The sequence below is a fragment of the Aphelocoma coerulescens genome, chromosome 2, assembly GCF_041296385.1.
Source record: "Aphelocoma coerulescens isolate FSJ_1873_10779 chromosome 2, UR_Acoe_1.0, whole genome shotgun sequence".
NCBI lineage: Eukaryota > Metazoa > Chordata > Aves > Passeriformes > Corvidae > Aphelocoma > Aphelocoma coerulescens.
In genome coordinates this window covers 164,257,915-164,282,153 of record NC_091015.1, presented here as the reverse complement: position 1 = coordinate 164,282,153, position 24,239 = coordinate 164,257,915, and the positions used below count along the sequence as shown (strand labels likewise).

The following is a 24,239-nucleotide window of genomic DNA, read 5'->3' as shown; positions in this document are numbered from 1 at the left end:
AGTTTTGTTGTGTGTATGAAAAAAAATGCATTTAAAAGTTACTTTCCTCAGTGAGCTGCAAAACGTTTCACTGTCATTGTTGGCATAAACTGTTGTCCTGACACTGGGGCTGTAAGCTGGGATAATGATATTTTTGAAAGCTGCTCAGGCTACTGAGCCTTTGGTCCAAGGTCCTCTGCAGAAAGGGCTGTGGGACCGGGGTGCTGAAGCCCCAGGGTCTACCATACACTTGTTTTGAGCTTGAGAGAGCATGAGCTTTCACTTCACCACTTCCAGTAGGTCACAGAAAAGAGGAAGGAAAGTTTAAATCTGAAAAAAACTAAAAACAGCAGCTTTAAGAAAACAGTTTGAGAAAATGTTACTTTCAATTCAGATCAGTCAAACAAATCTTGCCTTTAATGACAGAAGTGGACAACCCTTTCAGTTACCTAATGCCTCTGTTGGTAAATATTAGTGTTAGTATTCATCTGCTACTTAACATTCAAAGTAAAAAGTTGGATTAACTTAATCTTTTTGCATTTTCAGAGAAATAGTGGAGCATATGGTTCAGCACTTTAAAACCCAGATTTTTGGGGATCGCAAGCCAGTGTTTGATGGAAGAAAAAACCTTTATACAGCTATGCCACTTCCCATTGGGAGAGATAAAGTAAGTTTTAAATAGAAAAATTTCTAGAGGTGTGGTTATTTGCAGAATATTTGCAATAAGTAATAGAAACTGATTGTCTGTTTCTGATTTTCTATTTCTGGAATAGATGTCTGTATCGTTGCCACTCTGCTCAGGGTGTGCTTTACCAGGACACAAGTGTGAGCTTGTTGCTATCCCAGTGGTCACTCCCTGTTCTATATCACTTCATTCCTCCCTTTCTCCCCACTGGTGTGGTTTCTACTGCTTTGGGGAGCTGGATCAGCTGTCCCAGACAGCAGGCAAGCTCCAGAGTGGCACTAGGGAGAAAGTGAGAGCACTGTTAGATTTGGGAGAGAGAGGGAAAATACTGCTTTGGGCAGCAAGAAGCTGTTGTGTCACCTCACTAATCTCATCAAGGCCCACTCTAAGCTTATTCTCGTTATCAGTAGCTGAAAGAAGCTCCTCCATCTCTCTGTTGCCTGTGTTGGAATCTCTCCTCCCTAATCCTTTATGACTGAGAGCCAGTTTACACCACACAGGTTAAGACCTGCAGTCTTTGCCCCGGGGCAGCTGGGGAGGACTTGGGTTTTGTTTGCCAGCTCCCGGTGGGGTGGTGACCTCTTTGGGCACTGGTTGTGGCTGCTCCTGTGCCCATTGACTGCTGAAGTGGAAGGGACTCTGTTAGAACATGCTAACACACAAGCCCTAGAAAATAATTTAGTCTATGCATCTGTGATCTAATACCAGACTGAATTTTCTGTGCCTTTTTTTCATTTAAGTGAGTCCCTGAGGGAGGGCACAGTCATTCTTGTTGGTACTGCAGTAGTTCCCTTCTGCTGTGGGTTACACACAGTTACAGAGGAGGACTGTTCTATCTCATAGGAGTTGATTGCAACTTAAGTAGACAAAAATAGAATGTAAGGGGAAAAGAGAAATACAGAGAAATGTGGAAACTGGGAACCACTCAAGCCCTCTGAAATTCAGCAGCTGTGAAATAGTTCAGACTGGTCTTTGCTGCCTCATATTGGATGCTTGTGCTATGCTTGACAGAGTTAATAGGTCTATCTGAATCAAGCTCTTAATCTCCTATGTGTAATTTTTATTTTCCCCCAGTCTGTTTAAGTGAATGCCATGCAGTAAAGGTCAGTCTCTACTCCAGTGTTAATTATTTTTCGTTAACTGATAAGGTAATGTCTGGGAAAGCTATAAAGGAATAATTAAAAGTCTTAGAGATTTTCTTCCCCTTGCTTTCACGTACAATATTCCAGTTCCTACAGGTTTGGCACACAAGATTGCAAAGTATTTGCCAAAGGTGGAAGGATACTTGATGAGAGTCTCTTAGGGGTTTAAACAACTCTGGATGCATGCAGCGTTGCCTTATACTTTACAAGCTATGGATGAATAACAATAGACATTATGACAAGTTCTGCATTTAATAAGTAAAGTAAAAAATGGTTTATCTATAGAGGATGAACAGGGATCAAGTTAATTCTCAGATCTAATGAGACTTTATGAGATGCAAGTTGATCCTACTTGCTCTGATAACCATTTTGGGTGGGACAGTTAACAAAATCTTCAAAGCAGCCTTTTCCCAGGTGTAGGTTACAACATTCATTTGCACAGACACAAAGGAATTGGGGCATCAAGAGCATTTCCTGCTGGCACACTGTCCCAGACTTCAGTTTTACCACATATAATTTAGTGCGTGTGGGCTGTAAAATCCAAAGCATCAGGAATGGAGTCTGATTTGGTCATCAGGCACAGACAGAAGGAACATCCCATCATTCCCAATCATGCCACAGCAATGCTCATTAGGACCAGGTGGTCACTGAGGAGAGTGTTGGTAGTGGAGTTTATCACGAGGTAGTTCAGGTGGTTTCATCTGTGCCTCACATTTAGGCTCACTTTCAATAAACTCCTAATTTTTCCCTGTTTCTCATGGGTATAGGGCTTTCTCAATTGTTCTGCTCTACATATATTAGTGTTACCCTGGAGGAAAGAGCTAATAGAGATAAATCTCGAGCTGTTTTAAATCAGACGTGGGGAAATTTAGCTTAATGAAGGGAATTTTTACATGGTGCTAAATTGGTTTAAGCATGATTTAAACCACTATAAAGCTTGTAGGTATTAGGACTTTCCTCCTGCATAATTAGATTAGGTTTCTTTGGTGGGGTTTTTTTTGACTGTTCTGTACATAACAAATGTAGCAAGTTTACTGCACATCTGATTACATTTAGGATCGTATTGAAAAGATTCATGAACATACAGTGATTAAACTAAGTGGAAGATCTTAATTTACTTGTAGTATACATTGGTAATGGAAGAACTGATGCTAAACAGAGAGGGCTGACACAAAATTCCCAAGGTTTTTTCCCCTCCTATTGCTCTTTTAAGTTAATTAATGCACTCTGTCCTCATCTCTTGTTGATAGTGGTTGTTCTGTGCTCGTATTTTTGTCCTTGCTGACAGCTCTGCTTTTTTTATAGCTTTTTCTTGTATAGAAATACTTCTCTGCTTGGCTTTTATGGTTATCAATTCTGTTTTCATTCTTTCCTTCTCGTACCTTATTTTCACTCTTTAATGTTTTCATTTTTTTTTTTACCTTTCAGAACAAATATGGAATGTGTAAATATTAACATGATCTTTTCTTACTTTTTACTTGTACACTTTGAGAAGAAGGAAGTGTTTAGGACACTGCCAGGGTAGGAAGGTATTAACAGTCTCCTCTTTCCTTGTAGGCTCTACACAGCAAACCCAAGTCACCTCTAACAGCAGCTTTGTATTCAATTCTTGCTCTACTTTTGTATTTCCCTAAAACGTCCTTTTACAGTCAAAAACTGGAATTTAATTTTACCTGAACTTGGAAGTTTTCTCACCTAGCAAGATTCAAGAGCAACTGATGTATCTTAACCTACATCTTAATTAGCCTTTTATTAGAAAAACAGTAATTATGAATGAACAGAGCAGCAGTTTGATACAGAAATCCTACGGCTATTCTCTTTTCCAGAAGGAAGATGTTAATCCTGTCTGTGGCCACAGACTTGGTCCTCTGACTTTGTCTTTCTGAAGTACTGCTAAAGACTCTGCACATGACAGAAGCAGAGCTCGTTCCTACATCCATAGTTTGTTGTTAATCTGTTTTCCTCTGAATCCCTGGGAGGGAAAAGCTCTTGGATTAATAGATAAAAGGTACATTGTATGCTCAAAGCATGATAAAGTAATCATGTGATGTTTCATTTATTTTATGGAGAAGAAGGAATACTAAGAATTCCTCAGAAACACATGGTCAGGTTTGATCTTTATAATTTTTAAGCAGTGATACATTGATTTGTGTGACTCATTCAGACCCCATCAGCTTCAAGACCTATTCTTTTTAAGAATGGCTTTGACATTTTTCTACAGGCTTAATGATTTTTCACATCCTGACAGTAAAATCCCTTTCATTTAGCTCCCTTAGCTGCAAAATTGTCAACTCTGTTGCAGTTTAGCAGTGGGTCTACAAGGTAGCAGGTTAGTAACTTTTTTTTTTATTTGGGGATAGATAATAAAACAAATTTTGCTTTAGGGTTTATCCCTAATAGTAAAGGAAATAGTAAAATTCCCATCTAAAACTACTTTGTCTTAATTTTTTCATGTTTTGCTTACTTTGTCAAACATGAATGTGTTACTTTGTTGTCAAAAGCACAGAGTGGGATAAATAAAATATTACTGAGAGACGAAAAATTCTGATTAGCAGTGCTTAAAAGTATATGTGAACTTTTGGATGTGGGATGTGGATTAAGGACATTTTTTTATATTTTTGAGATTTTTTTTTAAATAGGGTGAGATATTTAATTATTTAAAAAAACCAAAACAAAACAGGAAAGTTGTATTTAAACCTTACTTATTTGAGCAGTAACTCTTAATTCAACTCATTTGGAGTTAGACCCAGCAGCAAAAACTGGTCTGGGCCAAATTCAGCAGTCACATCTCTGCTAAAGTTAACTGGTGTTTGCAGTTGGGCACCTGGAAGAGAAATTCTTCAATCCTGGGCCTTTTATTTCCACCAGGGACACCTGCAACACAGGTTCTTTTTCATCTCCCATTCCATCATAGTGAAGGAGTTTTGCAAATTGAAAACAGAAGAGGAAAAAAAGTAAAATTAAATCCTTTCTTTAGGTTAAGGGCACCATAGTGGTTAATAGTCAGATGAGTTGTGTATTAACAGTACTGGGAATAAGTATAGAATGGTTGGGATGGGAAGGCACTTTAAAAGCTGTTCCAAACCCCTGCCATGGGCAGGGACACCTTCTTGCTCAAGCAGGAATTCTGAAACTTGATCTGGAGGAGAAGTTTAAAGGAAAATGCAGGTCAGGTGCAACAGACATCTTCCATCTGCTGTAAATGAGATGCAAGTTGAAGACTTTTTGATGGTGTGGTGGAAAAAAAGACTTCACGGAAAGCTTCCAGCATGTGTGAGCTGAAGACCTGTCCCTTTCTTTGCACAGCTTTCAGTAGGGTTGACCTTCTGGGCCAGACTCTCAGCAGTGACCCCACGATTAGACTCAGCTCCCAGTGCTCTCCCACAGCTGTGCATCTCCTTCCTCTGCTCGAGTCTCCCTGGGGAATGGTGTTTGTGCTAGAGGAGAGATGCAGCTGTAATCTTAATTTTGTGTGCCTACAGTAGATGGTCAACTCATTTTTGGGGGCACACGGGAAGGCTTCTTATTTGTGTTTTATATTTCCTTCCTGTTTTTGGACCGAAGAAGCAAATTGCTGAAGAGGCCAGATGTTTGCAGATATTAGTTTGCTGTTAGCCACCTATTATTTTTGCTAATTACAGTTTGCCTGTTAAGTGGATGCCTTTTATATTTAAATTGCAAACTCCCTAGCAGGGGAAAATAGAAGGTTTTTGTTTGTATCCAGCACAAAGGATACTCTGATCTTGGTATTTCCTGTAGTCACTCCCAGACGTTCTGATCATTTCAGACAAGCCTTGATTTTAGTCGGCTTAAGAACTTTGGTGCTCAGACTTTCTTTGTTTTAAGAAAGAGGAGAAATCAGCATTACAAATAATTCCAAGTAATTGGCTGAAGTAATTTACCACAATGTAGTTTGCCACTGTTTTTTAGACAAAAAATTCAAAGTAGGGTGTACCATGGGAAAGAAGTGCCCCCGTTTCTTGCCTGTACCATCACTGGTACTTGTGTTGTAGTTTATTCTTTCTTGGGTATTTAAAAGTAATTTCGGCTTGGTAGGTTTTGTGGGTTTTTTTTGTTTTGTTTGGGGGGTTGTGATTGTTTTTTGGTTTTGTTTTTCTATTGCCTATCTTCTCTTGTTTGAACTCTGTGTTCAGCAGTAGTATGTAGAGCACTCTGGTGCTCTCGAGAGCAAACACCAGAAATTCATGAATCTTGGCAGGTGGTGACAGCCCATGTTTTATTTTAGGCATGCAGGAGCTGACACGAGCAGTGATGCACTGGGACATGTTAGGGATCTGAAATCAGGTTATCGGATCTTCACCGAGACCTCCCTATTGATCCAACGCCTCCAAATTCCAGTGTTGCCTCACAGAGGGAGAGAGATGCCAGCTGGGAGGCACTCCAGGCTTCTGAAATACCCCTTTGGGAAGATGTAGCTGTAAAAAGAGGCTTTACCTAATGCGTGCTGTTGCTTCATCATTGCTTTTTGTCTCCTCCCCTGCTTCGTGGCACTGTTCAGAAGAATCCATCGTCCCTTCCGAGCCCCTTCCATTTTCCCCCCTTTCAATGGAAAGAATCATCTTGGTTTGTTGTTTGGTATTGTTGCAGGTGGAGCTGGAGGTCACACTGCCAGGAGAAGGAAAGGACAGAATATTTAAGGTGGCTATAAAGTGGATGTCCTGTGTGAGTTTGCAGGCTTTACATGATGCTCTCTCTGGCCGGCTGCCGAGTGTCCCGTTTGAGACCATCCAGGCGCTGGATGTAGTCATGAGGCACTTGCCTTCCATGAGGTGAGGGGAAGACCTTGGTGTGGTTTAGGTATGATGTGAGTGGTGGCTCTTTGGGTAGGAGGTGCTCCCATAGACCAGCCACAGTTGTGGCTGTGTGGCAATGGCAGGCTCAGGCAAGAGACAGTCAGTGCTTTCCTGCTCATCTGGTGGAATTCAGAACTTCCAGCCTGGACCCAAGTCCCTTTCCCCAGAGGTTTTCAGACTGGGCCCATGTTTGTGTGCTCTCAGGTCAGGCGGGCTCTGTTATCTCCCTCTTTGCTCTGTAGCCTTGGAGAAGGAGGCTGTCCCCAAGTGGGAAGTGCTTGGAGGCTGGTAGATGTGGAAGGGTGGTTTTAAGGCAACTTTTTACCCTGTTCCTGTGTGTCCTTGGACAGATACTTACTGCCAATTTTGTATAAAGGTTACCATGCTAGGGGGACATTAATGTCACCCCCTGTGGCTATTTTGATGGGAAAGAAAAGTTTGAAAATTGTTTGGTTTGTTTTCCAAGTGGGACCCACAGCATTTTCAGTCATGCCCAGGAGATAACTGGGCTTAATTCTGCTGCCATGGAACAAATCACTTAAGACCACTGTGCAAATGATATTCAATTAGAAGCTAAAGAACAAAGTTTAGTAGGGCTGAGCTTTCCCATATCGAAGCTCTAAACAGGTAATATGAGTTAAGTATATGTAAATGACTTTAAATAGCCTTATAATATGTTGACTTTATCCTCAAATTAAGGATAAAAAAAGTAAAATTACTTTAATCAGGTTTTACAGCACAGAAAACAGCCCAGACTGTCAGATACCTTTGTTCAGAGGAACACATTGGCTCTTGATATGATTTGTTTGCTATTAAATGTGAAGTACTTAATTATCAAGATGAAAGATGGATCAGAAATATTTGTTATATCACTTATTTACCCTCACATAATGTCTGTAATTCAGAGTATGGGGAGAAATGATTACATTGGTATTTTAATAGCAGAGACTTTTCTTATGGAAGCCCAGCTGAAGTTTTAATAGAACACAGATAAAAAGTTATTAGTGCTTTTCTGTTGGAATTAGTAGATATGTTAAGGAGTGTACTGAAAATAAATTTAAACTTGAGTAGTAGCCTATTTCTTACTGTAACAAGCTGGATTTTGAAAGGTGTAACCTGAGTCCTGCCAAGAATCTCAGATTATTGGTAGTTTTAAACACTGACATTTCTGTGCTTTTGTGAAAAGGAATTTCCATTAGTTGCGGCTTTATTGCACTTTTTGCTTTAGTTTCCTGATGTGGGTTTATTTGCTTTCTTGCAGGTATACTCCTGTGGGGAGATCTTTCTTTACAGCATCAGAAGGGTGCTCGAATCCTTTGGGTGGTGGCAGAGAAGTTTGGTTTGGCTTCCATCAGTCAGTCAGACCTTCATTATGGAAAATGATGTTAAATATTGATGGTAGGTAGTACAAAATGTTTTCTTGTTTCTTCTTGCTCCTTAATGGGAAGGCAAAAATTTAGCTCCATTTGTTTTGTTGGATTTCCTGAGAATTTCCTCTGTATTGTTGTAACACATCATTAATGTTTTTGTCTGCAGTGTCTGCAACTGCATTTTACAAAGCACAGCCAGTTATTGAGTTTGTCTGTGAAGTTCTGGACTTCAAAAGTATTGAAGAGCAACAAAAACCTCTGACAGATTCCCAAAGGGTAAAGTTTACCAAAGAAATAAAAGGTAATAAATTATATAAAGCTGCTTTATTCTGTCCGATGTGTTACCACTACATTTTAAATATTTTCCACAGCAGTTGCCTTATTGGGAGACAAAAATTTCATATTTTTCGCTTTTGAAACCTATCAGTAGTGCCAATTGCAGTTTCATGACAAAGATATTTCAGTTCCTAATCTGATGATTTCTAAATGTTTACAAATACTGGGATTTCATGCTTTTTTAATTACCCAATCTTAATTTTTTCTAGTTATTGATGTCAGGGTTTTCATATTTCAGATTTTACTTATAATTTAGCAATGTGTTTTTGCCTACTTAGGCATCTGTCCTGCATATACTCTTCTGGAAGTAAGTTAGAGTTATTCTAGTGTGTAGTGTCTGAATCAAAGAGGAGGAAGAAATCTTACTGGTTTTGTTCACTGAAGGTTTCTTCTGCAAAAGGAAGATCTTTCCTTCCTGATACTCCTGGTAGAAAGCAAGCAACTTTAAGAACTCCATAAATCCATCCTGCACCTTCCTTTTGTGTTTCCAAAAAATGTCAACAAAATTATCTTTGCCCAACCAGAAGTTAGCAAGGAAAGTATAAATAAATCTTGAGTTTGCATTGGTTGTAAATGTTTTGAAAAAATAATCAGGCACCGAATTGCTTCACTGTGGCCTCATTCCCATGAGCTCCTAGAGAGGCTGTTTGGGGATTCTGCTCCACCCACACCCCCAGTTCATTAGCTCAGGCTCAGTTGCAGGAGTTGGAGGTCTTACAGACACCGTATGTTTAGACAGTACGTATAAACAAGGGGTTTTGTTTCAAGGAGCTTGTGTGCCCTTTTTGTCCTTTCCCCATCCTGGGCTTCCTTAGAGGTACAGAACTGGAATTTGCAGAATGTGCTCAGCATCATCTGTGAGCTCTGGGGGCTTTGGGATTTCTTCTTGGCTCTGAAATTCTGTGTTGAACTTTGGCTGAAGCTCAGGAGTTTGAATTTTAAGACTGTAAATTGCTTTTTGAGTTCTGTCCGGGCTGCCGTTAGGGGCTAAATAGAACGGCTTTATTACAAAGGTCTTTTGTAGCAGTTTAGGGCTGACACCTTGCTTTTGGAAAAATGGTGGTTTGTGCTTTCTAATTTTTAGGTCTGAAGGTGGAGATAACACACTGTGGACAAATGAAGAGGAAGTACAGAGTGTGCAATGTCACCAGACGACCAGCAAGTCACCAAACGTAAAGTATTTTCCTACCTTTTAAGCATATAGTTGATCTCAGGCTGGAAAAATACCTTGCCTGCCTTACTGAGGTGGGAGAAGTTGCCTTGAAAAGTGATGCTTTCTTTGGTTAATACCCTTAAATATACCTCAAAGGATTTTCCCAATTTCGCTGTTCTTCTTGCTCTATTTTTATGCTATTATGAGTATCAGGGCATTTGAACCAATTGCTTTGGTTTAGATCTGGGAGGTTTTTTTTGGTTGGCTGGGGATTTTTTTCTGTCATTTATGGATTTCTCAAAGATTGGAAGAACAGGGTGTCCTATATGTAGCCTAAAGTTTCCCACAACAGGAGTGGTGCCAGTTGGGATCGGCTTCCTAATGTTGCTTATTGGCAATCTATTTTTCCTCTGGAAAAAGTGTTTCTTTTTAATCACCAGCCCGAGATTTGCAGGTAGCTTGAATATGGAGGCATTGACTCCCATTTTTAAGGAAGTAATATAACAAACAAAACTGATATCAGCTTTTTACAGGAAGATAATGGCTCAGTATCTGAATCTGGTATTTAATTGCTTGGGCTTTGTTTCATCCTCTTCCAATAGACTTAACTTGTGCCCAGAAGTGTACTAAGGAACTGTGGGAAAGTATTTTGCATGGAGTAATAGCTGTTTTCATATTTGCTTTCCAACAGATTCCCACTTCAGCAGGAGAATGGACAAACAGTTGAATGCACTGTAGCTCAGTATTTTAAGGACAGGCATAAATTAGTTTTACGCTACCCTCACCTTCCATGTTTACAAGTTGGACAGGAGCAGAAGCACACATACCTTCCTCTGGAGGCAAGTAAACTCATAGAGAATTCTATATTTTGGGGCTGGGGGAAGGGGGTCAGAGGGAAAAAGGGTTCAAGTGTTGGCCAGCTGTTTTTTGAGCAGCCAAATGTTGAGAAATTCTGTAGTGCATCAGTGAAAGAAAAGCCAAAAAAACAGTTGGACTGTGTTTAATTTCCTTTCTGTGGGGATATTTCAGGTGTGCAACATAGTGGCAGGACAAAGATGCATAAAGAAACTCACTGACAATCAAACTTCCACTATGATTCGAGCCACTGCCAGATCAGCACCGGACCGGCAGGAAGAGATCAGCAAATTGGTGAGTGTTGTGTCAAATGTGAGTTAGATGTAGGAATGGGCTTAATTTTGCTGGCCCTTAGCAGGGCCTGATGTGTTTGTGCACTGCACACAGGTTATGAGCTTGGCTCTGTATATTTTTACAATTTCAGATGCGGAGTGCGAGTTTCAACACCGATCCTTACGTCCGAGAATTTGGGATAATGGTCAAGGATGAAATGACAGACGTGACTGGCAGAGTCCTACAGCCTCCCTCAATCCTCTATGGAGGCAGGGTATGTCCAGTGGGTTCTGTACAGTCTGTGATGGCTTCCAGCATCAGCTGGAACTGGTAGTGGCCTCTGTAATGTGGTTATTTTAAATTAATTGTATTGTGTGCCCTGAGAGAGCTGTCATAGGTGTAATGTTCGGAATTTACATTTAGGTTCTCAAAGTCCTTAAATGTATTGGCCATTTTGCATCTCCCTCAGTTGCTGTTTTATTTCTGAAAGTAAAACTGGGTTAAAAATGCCTTTTTTTGCCTCAAACACACTTCCACTGTGTGTTGCAAGAAGCAGCCTGCAAATAGTGGTTCAAATCAATGTGTATGGAGAAGAACAATTTCAATTATCACTATATATATTTGAAAATATACCAAAATATTCCTGAATTTCTGGTTGATTCTGAATATTCTGGGTGGAGCAACTGTGTTTAGGGCAACTGTCCTAAAGTATCATCTCTATCTACATATCTTTCTCCAGAGTCATCTTTTCCTGTTGGAGTATTTACCCACAGGTTTTTATTTTACAATGGCTTTTCAGATTGCCTTTCTGACATAGTCTTTCTCCTGTGATGTCTTTTAAAGTAAGCTTGAGAAACAGGATTTTTCATCAGTTATATACTGGGACTTTTATGCAAGATGTAAGCTTTGATAACTGGGATATCTTCATTTGTGGAGGCTTTTGATGAACCTCTTCAGATCATGCACTGCCAGCTGAATATAATTCTGTCCCTGTGCACAACTCTGGTGCCTCTGTAACCCATCATGGGAGAGGATCTTGAGTCTTCTGCCTAAAATTCTTTGGACAACTCAGGCAAATTAGCTCAAACCTCCCTTCACTGGCAGGTTGAGGTACCCCAGGCCTGACCCTGGTTAGGGGAGTGCTTTCATGAACTGTTCTGGCACCAGCAGGTTGGGGGAACTTAATGGCAGATGAATGTTGGAAAGTCCAAGTGGGGAGGTACTGCCTTCAGCAGACACAGCTCTTTGCAAGATCCATTATCAAATTCATGTGTGTGTCCTGAAAAATTCCCAGAAGTTTTAGCTGTTGCTGCTAGGTGAGAAGAAAGACATCATGGTAACTTGTCTAAAACATCTATCAATATTTATTAATGTAATTAATATCACCAAAATTACTTTAGCTGCTTTATAACATCTCTTGTTCTCCAGATAATCCATCCCAGTAATACCTGCTTGGTGGGAGAAATAAAAGTGTTGGGCAGGGCCAAGTTGAATAACTGATCACCTTTCTCAGCTTATTCACATTTTTTCTGGAGTTGTGTGAATGACATTGAACCAATATTTGCCTCTACTTAGTGATGTGTAAAATATTCACAGTACTTAAATGAACTTTCCCCTTTGGAAAGTTCACTGAGCAGTTGTAAAGTCACAGTAGAAATTTAGGTTCTTGTTAATGTTCCATACCAAGCATGAATCTTACTTTCCATATATAAATACAACCAAAGGCAATGATCAGCAATAAAAATGAACTATGTGAGCTTTATTTTTCACCTGGCTAAGAAGCTGTCTTGCTACAGTGATAAAATGATTGTTACAAGACAGGATGGATGTTTGTACAGGGGAGAGAATGACCTGAGAGTGTAAATCACCTGCTGGTTGAGGGGAAATAGAAGCAAAGTTAATTTTTGTTTAGCATCAATCAAGTTTTGCATTAATGTTTAATTTTTACCTTCCACTTCCAGAATAAAGCAATTGCTACACCAGTTCAAGGTGTCTGGGACATGAGGAATAAACAATTTCACACTGGAATTGAAATAAAGGTTTGGGCAATTGCCTGCTTTGCTCCCCAGCGCCAGTGCACTGAAGTTCATCTTAAGTAAGTGTGTTGTGTAAGATGGTGATTTTATAATTTATTATGGATGTAAATGTCATGATTTCACTTATTTATGAAGAAAATATTTTTGGCCAAATTGTTTAACATATGGCAATACATCTTTAACAGTGCTTTCAAAGTTCTCTCTCTTTGTGTTTTGCATGATGCCAGTATGATTTCAATGCCAGCATCAGGAAATCCTCCAAATCAGACTTAACAAAAGCTGTTTGTGCTCTATGGCAGGTTTCTGAGCAGTGAGGCCATAGGATAGAGTTTAAGATAACTGAAATGATGTAATGATGGGTGTTTATCACTAAGTGTTTCTCAAGAGTCAGAGCTAACGTGTATTCTCTTAGGTTCCTTTCCTGGTTATATGGAGTGGATTTATTCATGCAGAATTTCTTTAGAAGGAAAATTTTTGTCTAAAACTTCTTCCCCTTCAGAGTCCCTGGAATGTGCAAGCTGAATGGCTGTATTTACCAGATGAGTAGGACTGGTTGTTCTGTTGACTTGAAGAGTTTGAGTGAAACTTTCAGATTTGGTTTCTTTGTCTTTGGATGGGATGTGATTGTTCAAAGCCTGTTGTTAAAAGTGACATCTGCCATTGGCTCAGGGAAGGTGTGCAGGCCCAGATCAGTGTCTGATTCCTTCTCTCACACGCAGCTGCTTTCCCTTCATGCATGGACAAGTGCAGCCTGTGGAGCTGCCCTAGCAGTGACTCACCTGCTCTCTGGGAGGTGAATGCAAGGCAGGGATTGCTCACGCCAGTGGCATTGCCACAGCAGTGTTCCTTCAGATGATTTGCCAAACAACTTGGGAATTTTTCCCTAACAAGTGATGAGCAAACAGTGGGAATCTTACTTTTTACTGCCCGTTGTGTGAGGAGGGGAGGGACTTGTTCTCTCCAGGCACAAGTCAAGAACTGGGCTGCCAGAGAATTTTCCCTTCCATGCTGCTTCTTGTAGTGGAAATGCTCTGTAAGCCAAGTTTCTCAGTTTTGAGAAATAGGCAGAAGTCTTCAACATAATGAGCCAAAATAAAATTATTTGAATGGCTTAGAATGAGTCTGTGCTTACCATGAAAGGACATTGCTTCATGCCAGGAAAATGGCTGCATCCCGTTCCACCTTGTGGCCTCTTGTTATGTCTTGTTGAGCAAGTTGGAACTCAAATGCTGTTGATTTACCAGAGTAAACACCTTCAAATGCCCTAAAAATCTTCAAAATCACCCTGCTTTACCTGTTGGGAACAGGGAGAGAAACTTTCCTCATAGGCATTGTAGTTCCAGATGGACTTTTAAAGGCTCAAACCCTGAGCTATTTTAAACTTGAATGTTGAAATCACAGAAGGGTTTGGGTTGGAAGGGACCTTAAAGATCATCTTGTTCTAACCCTCTGCTACAGGCAAGGATACCTTCCCCTATCCCAGGTTGCTCCAAGCCTCGTTCAGCCTGGCATTGAACACTTCCAGGGATGGGGAGATGTTCTGCCACTGACTCTGCTATAGTGGGTGCTTGTTTTTCCGGAGGAAATATCCATTTTCTGCAAGGAGCCTCAGGCTGCAGGGCTGAAGCTCACAGCCTGTTATGATTCATTCAAGTTAACAGTGGGTTTGGAAGAAACTGAATCTTCACACCCTCTCAGTCAGTGGCATCCTGTGGTGAAGATGAGTAACTTTTAAACACCTGTGGAGGGGCCGCCCAACTTAATAAAAATGGGCTTTTATCAGTGAGCTAAAGAGGTTCACAGATGGAAGCCTCTGAAGAAATTAGGTTGTCTTCATATCTGACCAATTCCATCAAAGGGTGACTTTTTTTGTACCAGCCTAGGAGAAGGTTTGCCTTTAGCTCCAGGATACACATTTTCTCTGGTATCTATGAAATGGTGCATTATTATGGATGCTGAAGCAATTCACTGAAACAATTGCTGGTAACTTGGTTGTTTTCCTCATCAAGAAAAAAGGGAGGAACTCCAGCCCTTTTTTTAGTGGTAACACATGGAAGAGCAGGCTATCCCACATCGTAATTGTTGCAGTCTTTTTGCAAAAAGTAGTTTATTCTATATTTCCCATAGAAATAAGGTAGAATTTTCTTTGGAAATGAGTTTTTTTATTAATGATGTTATTTATACAGCATATTTCCTGTCTTTCCTTCAGTGACTACACAGGCACTGTCAATTAAAGATGCACTTGGGGTTAAATTCCCAGGTTTTTGGACAGCACAACTCTGCGAGTTAAACAGGATTGTTCCATTAAAAATAAGATCAAATATCAAGATGGGTTTTTACTACCTGATAATGTAATGTATTTGTTTGCATTCCTCAGGTCCTTCACAGAACAGCTGCGGAAGATTTCCAGGGATGCTGGAATGCCAATCCAGGGGCAGCCCTGCTTCTGTAAATACGCCCAGGGAGCCGACAGTGTGGAGCCCATGTTCAGACACCTCAAGAACACTTACACTGGGCTGCAGCTTGTCGTGGTCATTTTGCCAGGAAAAACACCAGTCTATGGTCAGTGAGTGGAAATGGTGCATTTCAGTCACAGTTTCGTGTGGTTTTTGTGAAGTATCCAGAGGAGAGAGGTTTAATGCTGGTTTAACTCTACAAATTCCAGTTAGGGAATAGGCTGGAAAATAATTTTATTATTTTTCTTGTGCTGCATGATGTTTTATATTAAGCCCTAATTATTTTCATTATTTTTTCTATGCTTTTAATTTGCTTTTCCCTATTCTTCCTGCTGGTTGCATTTGAGATGGAGATTGTGAGAAAGCCAACCCAGGGCTTTGGTGAGATTGACACTGATAGGTGGTGAATTAAAATATACTTAATAAAACTTGTGTGCTGAAAATTCCAAGTGACTGAAGAAGTAATGACTTCAAGAACTCTGTAGCTTTTAGAACATCTTTGCTTACTCACAAAATCTCCCTTTGGCAAAAAGTGTTGAGTGAAGGAGATTTCTGTCTCTTTTTCCTTTTATTTCAGTTTTTAAACTCTGATTGCAAGGATACAGATGCATGGAAAGTGAAAACTCAGCAAACTAAACTGTTTTTTGGAAAAAGTGACAATTAGTGCATTTTACATAGCATACACACATGGGTTTTAATATGTTTTGTATAAACCATGCATTTTTGTTTTAACCAGCTCTTCCTATAGGCAGGACCACTTGTTTTCCTGTCCTCCCTCCCTCCCTCTTTTTTTCACTTACCTTACCCAGCTGGAGCAGCATCCACTGTTTTTCTCTCATAGCTACATGGTCTCTTCTCCGGTGGATCAGATCTACCAAGCAGCTGCAGAGCTGTTTTATCCCATCCCTCACCAATTTAATGTAGCACAAAACAATTTTCTTACTTTATTATTATCTCTTACAAGATGAAAAGAGATTAAGCAAGGAATCTTAAGGAAATAGTACCTTTTTCTTCCCCCTTGAATTCAGCCTTGCAAAGGAGGTGGCTCGTCTCTAATTTGTACAATAGAAATTTGGTGCAAAATGACATTTTTACTATTCCTGCTTGGCATTAAAAGGGAATTCTTTTCCTCTACTTAACCACTGAGAGGATGTGGTGCTGCTCTCATCTTCTTTCCTTGTCATTATCTTTAATTACAGTTATTTCTGCCCCCTCTAATCATCTCTCCTTATTTTCTCCCTATGCTCTTCCATACCCTGCACTTCCTATACCCACAGTCTTGTCTTTTCTCTTCTTCCCACCCTGCTCTTTCCCCCTCATGTTGCCAAAGAGGGGGGTTCATCTTCTCTGAGCCAGTCTTGGAGCCTAAATTTCTTCCCGGAGTGTGAGAGTATGTGGCTCTCTGAAAGCCTTCAAGTCTCATTTTTGTTGTTAACAATAGGATTTGATTTAACCTTTGGAATTGTACAGTATTGAATGAGTTTCTTGGGAGTTTTTATGGACCATTGTCTGCTAAACTGGCCACTTTTCTATGCAGGTGATAAATTTGCAGTGATGAACTGATGATAAAACTGCTTGGCTGAATATTACTCAGCACTTTACTGTTAGGTTTTTGTTGCTAGTCCAGTGTTTAATAATGCAACAAGTGCTCATCATCCTAATATCCACAGTACCCATATCATTAGCCAAAACTGATGATATAATGCTACATTCTAAACTAAGAATTAATTTAAAAATTCTTAGTTAATATAAGTGAACAGTGCCTTTAGGTATTGCATTTAGGACCCAGTTAGGTAGAGCAGAGCAGACCTGGGGGGAGGTTCTGGATTTGGGGAGTAGGATTCATTGTGTTCCTTTAAGCTTGAGCACCACTTTGCTAAAACTCCAGGTGTACTGAATGGGCATCAAGTTTAAGTCTCCTCCATTGTTTGATTTGCAGTTTGCAAATACTTTTTTCGGTTTTTCTCCATTCTGTAGCGGAGGTGAAGCGCGTTGGCGACACGGTGCTGGGGATGGCCACCCAGTGTGTGCAAATGAAAAACGTCCAAAGAACAACACCACAAACTCTGTCCAACCTTTGCTTAAAAATAAATGTCAAATTAGGAGGTGTAAATAACATTCTACTGCCACAGGGAAGGTAAGTCATCTTTCAAAGGGGAAGAGGTTATTGTATTGCAGAGAGGGCGTGCGTCATGCTGAGATAACTGTGAGCTTTTATCTGCAGCCATAGCACTGTGGCTTAAGTGACTCTTCAAACAAACTCTGTTTTGGCTTCTAATAAATAGTCCTGCAAAAGTTAAGTTATGAAGACAGGAGAGGAATACTTGTTTTTGTTGAAATTTATAAATAAAAGTATTGTTTTTATGATCTGACCACTGAAGTACACAACTGTCACTAGAATGAAAAATCTCTAATATTCTATTTGCTCTGAGTTTTCAGAAACAGAGACCATCTAGAACAGTAGTGCCTTTTCTTTTGGTCCACATTCTTCTCTTTGAGACTCTTAACCACAGAGGAGATGTGAGCCTGCATCGGGCCCTGGACTGTGCTCTCAAAATTCCTGAGTTTGCTGGCTGTGGAGCCCACTGTCTCTTGGGTGTCCTCAACATTCAGTGTTGCCATGAAGGTGGAGTATTGGGATGGCCCTAGATGTGCCAGGCACCCCAGTATTTCCCCTGTGCACCTGACCTTGTCAGGGTCATTATCGTGCTGTCCGTCCCTTCCAAAAAGTACCTCTAGTACTGCCACTTCTCTCAGCTGTTGGATCCCTTCCTCAGTGGTCTTCCAGGGCATTCTGTGATGGTGCTCCTGCAGTCTGTCTCTCTGAACAATCCTCTCTTACATTCATTAAAAGTCCCTCCCAGAGAGGAAGGGGCCCTGGCTGCCTCCCAAACACCTGATCAATACTTGAGTCATGGGTCAAGGATGCTTTAGGTGGAACCTGGACAGTTGTAATCTCTGTTGGTTCTATGGCTGCACCATTGGACTTGCCCTCTTTGAAGCAGGGAGAGAAGCTGAGGAAGAGTATTCCCTCAGTACCCGGCCTGTCTCCTCCTATACCCCCATCCAGTCTGGGTGGTTCATTTCTAAGGTGGACAGTGGGGCAGGATCAGGCTGTGGGGCAGTGTCCCTGGCCCCTGTGGCCTGCTCCTGGGCAGCATCCCTAGTCTCTGGGGGAGGTGTCAGGGTGGTTACCCAAGACAATCCCACCTTATCTCTAAATGCTAAATAGATTAGGCCTATCAGCAGCACCAGCCCTTGTATGGTATCATGAGCATCTAGAGAAAATTTGAGTGCTTCAAAAGCTGGTGGAGTGTGTCCAAACAAATGGGTGAAGGACTGGGGAAAACCCCCTCTGTATTGCTTCCTCACAATGGATACCATTATTAATGAAACCCCAAAGACAACTTCGTCTGCATAGTCATTCAGCTATGTGCCCACGTTCCAGAGGAAGTTTAAAATCCATGAATTCCTCACCTTATTGACCCATAGTGCAAAGTGGATAACAGCCATGGTAGCCTTAGTCAGAGGACCCATGTTTAGATAAGCTGCAAATGGGAAAAATGTAGCCACAGCCATGTGCCACCTGAAGCAGGGTAAGCTGGACCACATGGTGCTGCCTAATGAGGTTTCTATATTCAGCAAACAAAAATTAGGTTACCCAGGAACTGTTAACTCCTTTTTCACCCTTTCCTCTCAGTGCCCTCGAGCCTCACATTAGGCACCAAAAACTGCTGGTTTAAGAGACAAGTGTCTGCCAAGGAAAGTGGGAAACTTCCTGGAATGGAAAAGATGACCCCCTCACTCCAAATTATTGTAACTTTGAAATTATGGGGCTTTCAGGCAAAGATATGGCTAAAGTAATAACAGTTCTTTACTCGAATATGTGTGTATATATATATATATATATATATATATATATATACACTATATATATATTTTATATATATATTTTATATATATATATATAAGGACAAACAACCAACAGTAACAGCAGTAACAAAAAAGCCCCAAACAACAGCAAAAAATTAACAGAATTCCAAGACACCCAGCTATGTTTTTTGTCTCTTAAGTAGTCTGTTCATCATCTCTTAGGCAACAAATGGGAAGAAAATTCCCTGAGAGAAAAAAAAAAAGAAACAAGAAAAAAAATGCCTAATCCCCAACATTCTCAAGATTTCCTTTATGAAATTGTGTTATTGAGGAATAGAGTTGAAGCTTAAAACTTGTGCTGTAGTGCTTTGGTGTTCCTCTCTAGGTGCCATGGTTTAATATCTTAACCTAAATATTTGTTTAAAACTTTCAAGCACAGTTTTAAAAAAATGTACTTTGGAAATAATGACTTTGATACCTACAAGTTTTGGACTTCCTTACCAAGACTGTTTTTTATTTGGAAAAAAAATTTTTATTCATAGGTTCTGAATATGTCCACAGTCCTTCAATTTTCTCAGATGCCTTTTGTTACTAAGGGATCAACCTTTACTCCTTTCCTCGATCCAGTTAATAAAAACTGCAATTCTGAAAGGTAGAAAAAAACTAGATACATTTTTAAACTAATTTGTAATTAAGAGCTACAATTAGCTATGCTTTCAAAATCTGCCTAAGTATTTAGCATGAGAACCTTAATCAGGATTTTTAATTACTGCCACAGGACAAGTGACCAACTCTGATCAAGTGCCAGTTGTTGATGAATTCACTGCAGGAGTACAGAGTGCTGTTTATTTGAGTTTTAATGTGCTTTATTAAGCATAAATCTTGCTGCTCTTACAAATCTCCCTTCTCTTTGCCAGACCCCCAGTATTCCAACAGCCTGTCATATTCCTTGGTGCAGACGTAACTCACCCACCAGCTGGGGATGGGAAAAAACCTTCCATTGCTGCAGTGAGTAAATTGTGTCCTGGTCTTTCACCCCAGCTCCCTCCTGCTGCTCAGCTCTAATGCATTTTATTGCTTTCAGTCCTTTTGTGGCCCATTGCATCTGATTGCCTAATTATAGCACTATAAATAATTTTTCTGCAGGAATGTAATGAAACTTCAGAGAGCTTGATCTGATGCTAATTACTTAAATGTGTATATTAGCTTGTAAAATGCCAGAGCTGCTGATACACAGAGGAGCTTTTCTGGGAACTGATATTTATCAGCAGCCTGTAATGAGCTGGTGCATGTTTTAATCTGCTTCTTCAGCACTTAGAAATGTTCAGAATTTCTTCATTGCTGGTAGGGAACTAGGCTGGCTCAGTTGTGGTTTCTGGGGACTCACGCTTCCAGAAAACACAAAATGTGCAGTAATCTGTTGGAAATGTACTTCTTAACTACAGGGAATGGTCTTTAGTTTGTGTTATGTAAACACCAGTAGTGGCTACTCAGGGTTGTTTAATAATGAAGATCTTTGGTGATGTTATGCATCTGTTTTAAAAAGTTACACCTGTGTGTCCAGGGAAAGCCAGGTGGAGATATGCTCAGTGCTGGCTTTAATTTTTTTTTTTGGTCTGTTTATTTTTAAGTCCCATGCCACTTTTACAGTATGTGAATGTTGATGTTTCATAAACAGAAAAATCCCTTCCTCTGGTGAACAGTGTGGATATTTCTGTGGTCCCTCACCATTTCAGTTTGATGGATCCAAAAAATAGACCTGGTCTCCCAGAGTTGAAATTCCTGTGCTGTAGTCTGAATTAAATTAATGGTTTCATGGTATCAGTGCTCCAAACTGTATTTGATTTTTTAAGTGTTTGTAGGTGGAAATAGGGAATGAGTCTTTTAGATTTAAAACAAGTTTTCTTTTTCAGCAGGGTGTGCTGCCACAGGTGGACTAAACCCAAAGCTGTTTCCAAGCACATTTTGATTTCCACTTCATCTTTGCCAGGCCAACCACTCAGCATGCAAGATACTGTTGAAGACAGTGCAGTTATGCCATGAAACACCTTTATTAAAGTGCTTTTTGGTTTGATGCTAAGCATTTTTCCCCAGGTTGTAGGAAGCATGGATGCTCATCCCAACCGTTACTGTGCCACCGTCCGGGTGCAGCAGCACCGCCAGGAAATCATCCAGGATTTGGCTGCCATGGTCAGGGAATTGCTTATCCAGTTCTACAAATCAACGAGATTCAAACCAACTCGCATCATCTTCTACAGAGATGGTGTTTCTGAGGGGCAGTTCCAACAGGTGATATTTGTCTTTTTGAAATTCTGATGGTGTAGTTTTGTGGTACTAATGGAGTTTTATATAAGTCCACCTTTGTGGTTGGAGTTACAAAAAGAAGTACAACCTCAACAAATCTTCCTCAACAAATTTGTTGGATTCTAACCAAGCAGGCAGGAGAAGTGTTTCCATATTTTTCATGTGCTTTTTAAAATACTTTCCCCCTTTAAAATACTTCCCTGTTACAGAATTATAAGTGAAAAGTGTAGTTTTAGCACTCAAGTTATGTTCCACATCTGCTTCCTATTTAGGATCTATTAGTCAGACTGTATCCCATGGAACTTAGGCAGTAAGGAAAAATAAGGTGGTTTTTTTCAACCAGGAATAATAAATATTGGATTTTCAGTCACTTTTATTCTGGATAAAACTCATCAGATACTTTGTCATATTTATTGTGTTTGCTTGCAAGTACCATATTTTATGAAATTTTTTTTTATATATTTTAAAGACCCTTATATACATTTTTCTTTCCAGTATTTATGTATGTAAATAAAAGATATAGAATTGAGTCAGCTTCTCAAAATCCAGGGGCAAGAGAGGAAAGGTCACTTGCTAAACTTGAATTGATAAAATAATCTTTGTATGAGATTTTGATACATCCTTTTTTCAGTTATCACTGGTTTTCACTGAATTTTTCATGCATAATTAACCCATATTCCAAATCATTGGTTTTTGGTTTGTTCCACTTTCCTTATTATTGATGTCTGTAGTCCTGCACGGGGTTGCACAGAGCTGGGAAAGAACAGCTGAGCTCTTCTGGTTTTTATCCCTTGTACTAGTCTGAAAAATAATTAGTCTGTTGTATATTCAGCAGCCTAATTAAATGTTCATTTGTATTTGGCAGTTAAAAAGATTTTGACATGCAGCTTGTTAGTCTGAGCCTCGTGCTTGGAGCTGAACAAATATGGAAGCAGCTCTCTCCTGGCTTAGGAAACTGCTGATGTAATTTGCCCTCATCAGGGGAAGAAATTAATGTTTGATCCTGAAAGCTTTGACATCCCATTACTCTGAGTGACAGTGCAAGAAGGAACATGATAAATTATCTGTGGATCAACAAATCTGTAGATAAATAAGAGTTATTTGTATGACAGCAATGGTTCATGTTTATCACACTTCTCTCTGTGTGTGGCTCAGGTTCTCCACCACGAGCTGCTGGCTATCAGGGAGGCTTGCATTAAACTGGAGAAGGATTATCAGCCTGGCATCACATTTATAGTTGTGCAGAAAAGGCACCACACCAGACTCTTCTGCACGGATAAAAACGAACGGGTACGTTCTGATTGGGACCCACAAACGTCCAGCAGGCAGCCAAGTCACCAATTCCTGTTTATTTTTGGTACTTACTGTGAAGAGGAGACTCTCAAAGTGCAGGATGGAGCTGTTGCTGAGAATGGAGAGTTCCTCATGGCAAAGCTCTGCTCACAGACTGGGCCTTCCACATTCTTTTTCCTTCTGTCAGGCTTCTCTGTGGGAGCACTTGGAGCCCACTAGGCTTCAAGGCAATAGTTAGTAACTCTCAAATCTGACATGAAGGTGGTTGTTAGATTAATAAATGCTGTGATTATGGATGTTAAATTGTTTGAAAGTTAAGAATATTTATACATTCTGCTTTGAAGAGTTTTTGAGGGAAGAGGTGGCCTGTCTGACAAGGAAGGATTGTCCCCTCTCACATATAAACAGGAAAAGTTACTCCTGTCCTGGAATGGGAAGGTGAAAAGAGTTTGACAAATCAGTTGCAGGAACTTTTCACATTATTCAGAAAAACAAATCTTTTTAGGTTATTTCTAAGAAGATTTTGCTGCTTGTCTCTTCTTTTCTTTCTCCATAGTAGAGACACTCCAGATTGTAAGTTGGAACAAAATTTCAGTTTTGCATATTCTTTCTTCACTTTTCTGCTTTTTATAGATGTTTTCCTTGTGTTTGTTTTCCTGGCTGTATAGCTGAAAAAAAAACAACCCCCTTTGTCTTGTGCCTCAGAGTCTTTGTATTTCCTGTTCACACAGGTTGGAAAAAGTGGAAACATTCCAGCTGGTACCACAGTAGACACAAAAATCACCCACCCCTCAGAGTTTGACTTCTACCTGTGTAGTCATGCTGGGATCCAGGTAGGACATTTTGTGTGGCATGGTAACTTTTTAGCTGTTAAAGTTTGGCCTAAAGCTGCTTTATCTGATGGCTTTTTGTCCGATCTGAGGTTTTTAACATGAAATTGCATTTCAGTATGATCATTTAATTTCAGAGATGAAATTCTGGAAAACAATCCTATCAAAGAAAAGGGGAAGGGATTAGTTTGATGGGGAGCAAGGAAGGAGGTGGTTTGCCTTTTAAAGGAAAAATTAGCTGAGATGTGTAGAACTGCTCCCTGTGACTTTGGAGGAAGCGGCTGTTTCACTGCAGTTCCCTGCAGGGGTGGAAGGTAGGAGATGATTTGGGAATGCTGACTGCTGTGTGATCTGGCTCCAGGGAACGAGCCGACCTTCTCACTATCACGTGCTCTGGGATGACAATCGCTTCTCCTCGGATGAGCTGCAGATCCTCACCTACCAGCTGTGCCATACGTACGTCCGCTGCACGCGCTCCGTCTCCATCCCTGCACCAGCATATTATGCACACCTGGTGGCCTTCAGAGCCAGGTACCATCTGGTGGATAAAGAACACGATAGGTGAGTTCAGAGGTTTGAATCATTGCAGAATTGGAAAGCAAGGAGGAAGGCAGTGGGCTAATTAATTCTCAGATCAGTGGTATCCTCAGCAGTTTGAGGGTGAATTTGCTCTCACCACTTAATCATGCTTCTGAAACAAAGCAGAAGATGATCCTGTATGTGCTGTGTTCTGTTTCAGAACCTCAGTGGTGCTTTAAGGGTAATTAATGTTCGACCATTCTTTTCAGAAGAAACGAATGATACAGAAACATGTCCAAGAAGAGGCAGATTAAATAGGGT

At 40.3% G+C, this 24,239-nt stretch overlaps 1 protein-coding gene across 5 annotated transcripts in view; it reads left to right on the top strand.

The window, feature by feature from the left end:
* The window catches only part of AGO2 (argonaute RISC catalytic component 2), a 57,068-nt gene that overhangs the window by 21,071 nt on the left and 11,758 nt on the right, over window positions 1-24,239 (top strand). For 3 of the 5 annotated variants that reach the window (XM_069005539.1, XM_069005544.1, XM_069005540.1), the window contains 16 exons: window positions 526-646; window positions 6,415-6,596; window positions 7,882-8,018; window positions 8,157-8,291; window positions 9,411-9,498; window positions 10,171-10,318; window positions 10,509-10,628; window positions 10,759-10,881; window positions 12,569-12,702; window positions 15,021-15,205; window positions 17,077-17,236; window positions 19,890-19,980; window positions 21,067-21,261; window positions 22,432-22,566; window positions 23,301-23,402; window positions 23,761-23,960. In XM_069005539.1, the coding sequence (XP_068861640.1) occupies window positions 526-646; window positions 6,415-6,596; window positions 7,882-8,018; window positions 8,157-8,291; window positions 9,411-9,498; window positions 10,171-10,318; window positions 10,509-10,628; window positions 10,759-10,881; window positions 12,569-12,702; window positions 15,021-15,205; window positions 17,077-17,236; window positions 19,890-19,980; window positions 21,067-21,261; window positions 22,432-22,566; window positions 23,301-23,402; window positions 23,761-23,960 (2,256 nt within the window). Of the gene's footprint in view, window positions 1-525; window positions 647-3,688; window positions 3,815-6,414; window positions 6,597-7,881; window positions 8,019-8,156; window positions 8,292-9,410; window positions 9,499-10,170; window positions 10,319-10,508; window positions 10,629-10,758; window positions 10,882-12,568; window positions 12,703-15,020; window positions 15,206-17,076; window positions 17,237-19,889; window positions 19,981-21,066; window positions 21,262-22,431; window positions 22,567-23,300; window positions 23,403-23,704; window positions 23,961-24,239 lie in introns of those variants that run through there. The other 2 variants (XM_069005542.1, XM_069005543.1) reach the window with 2 other exon arrangements.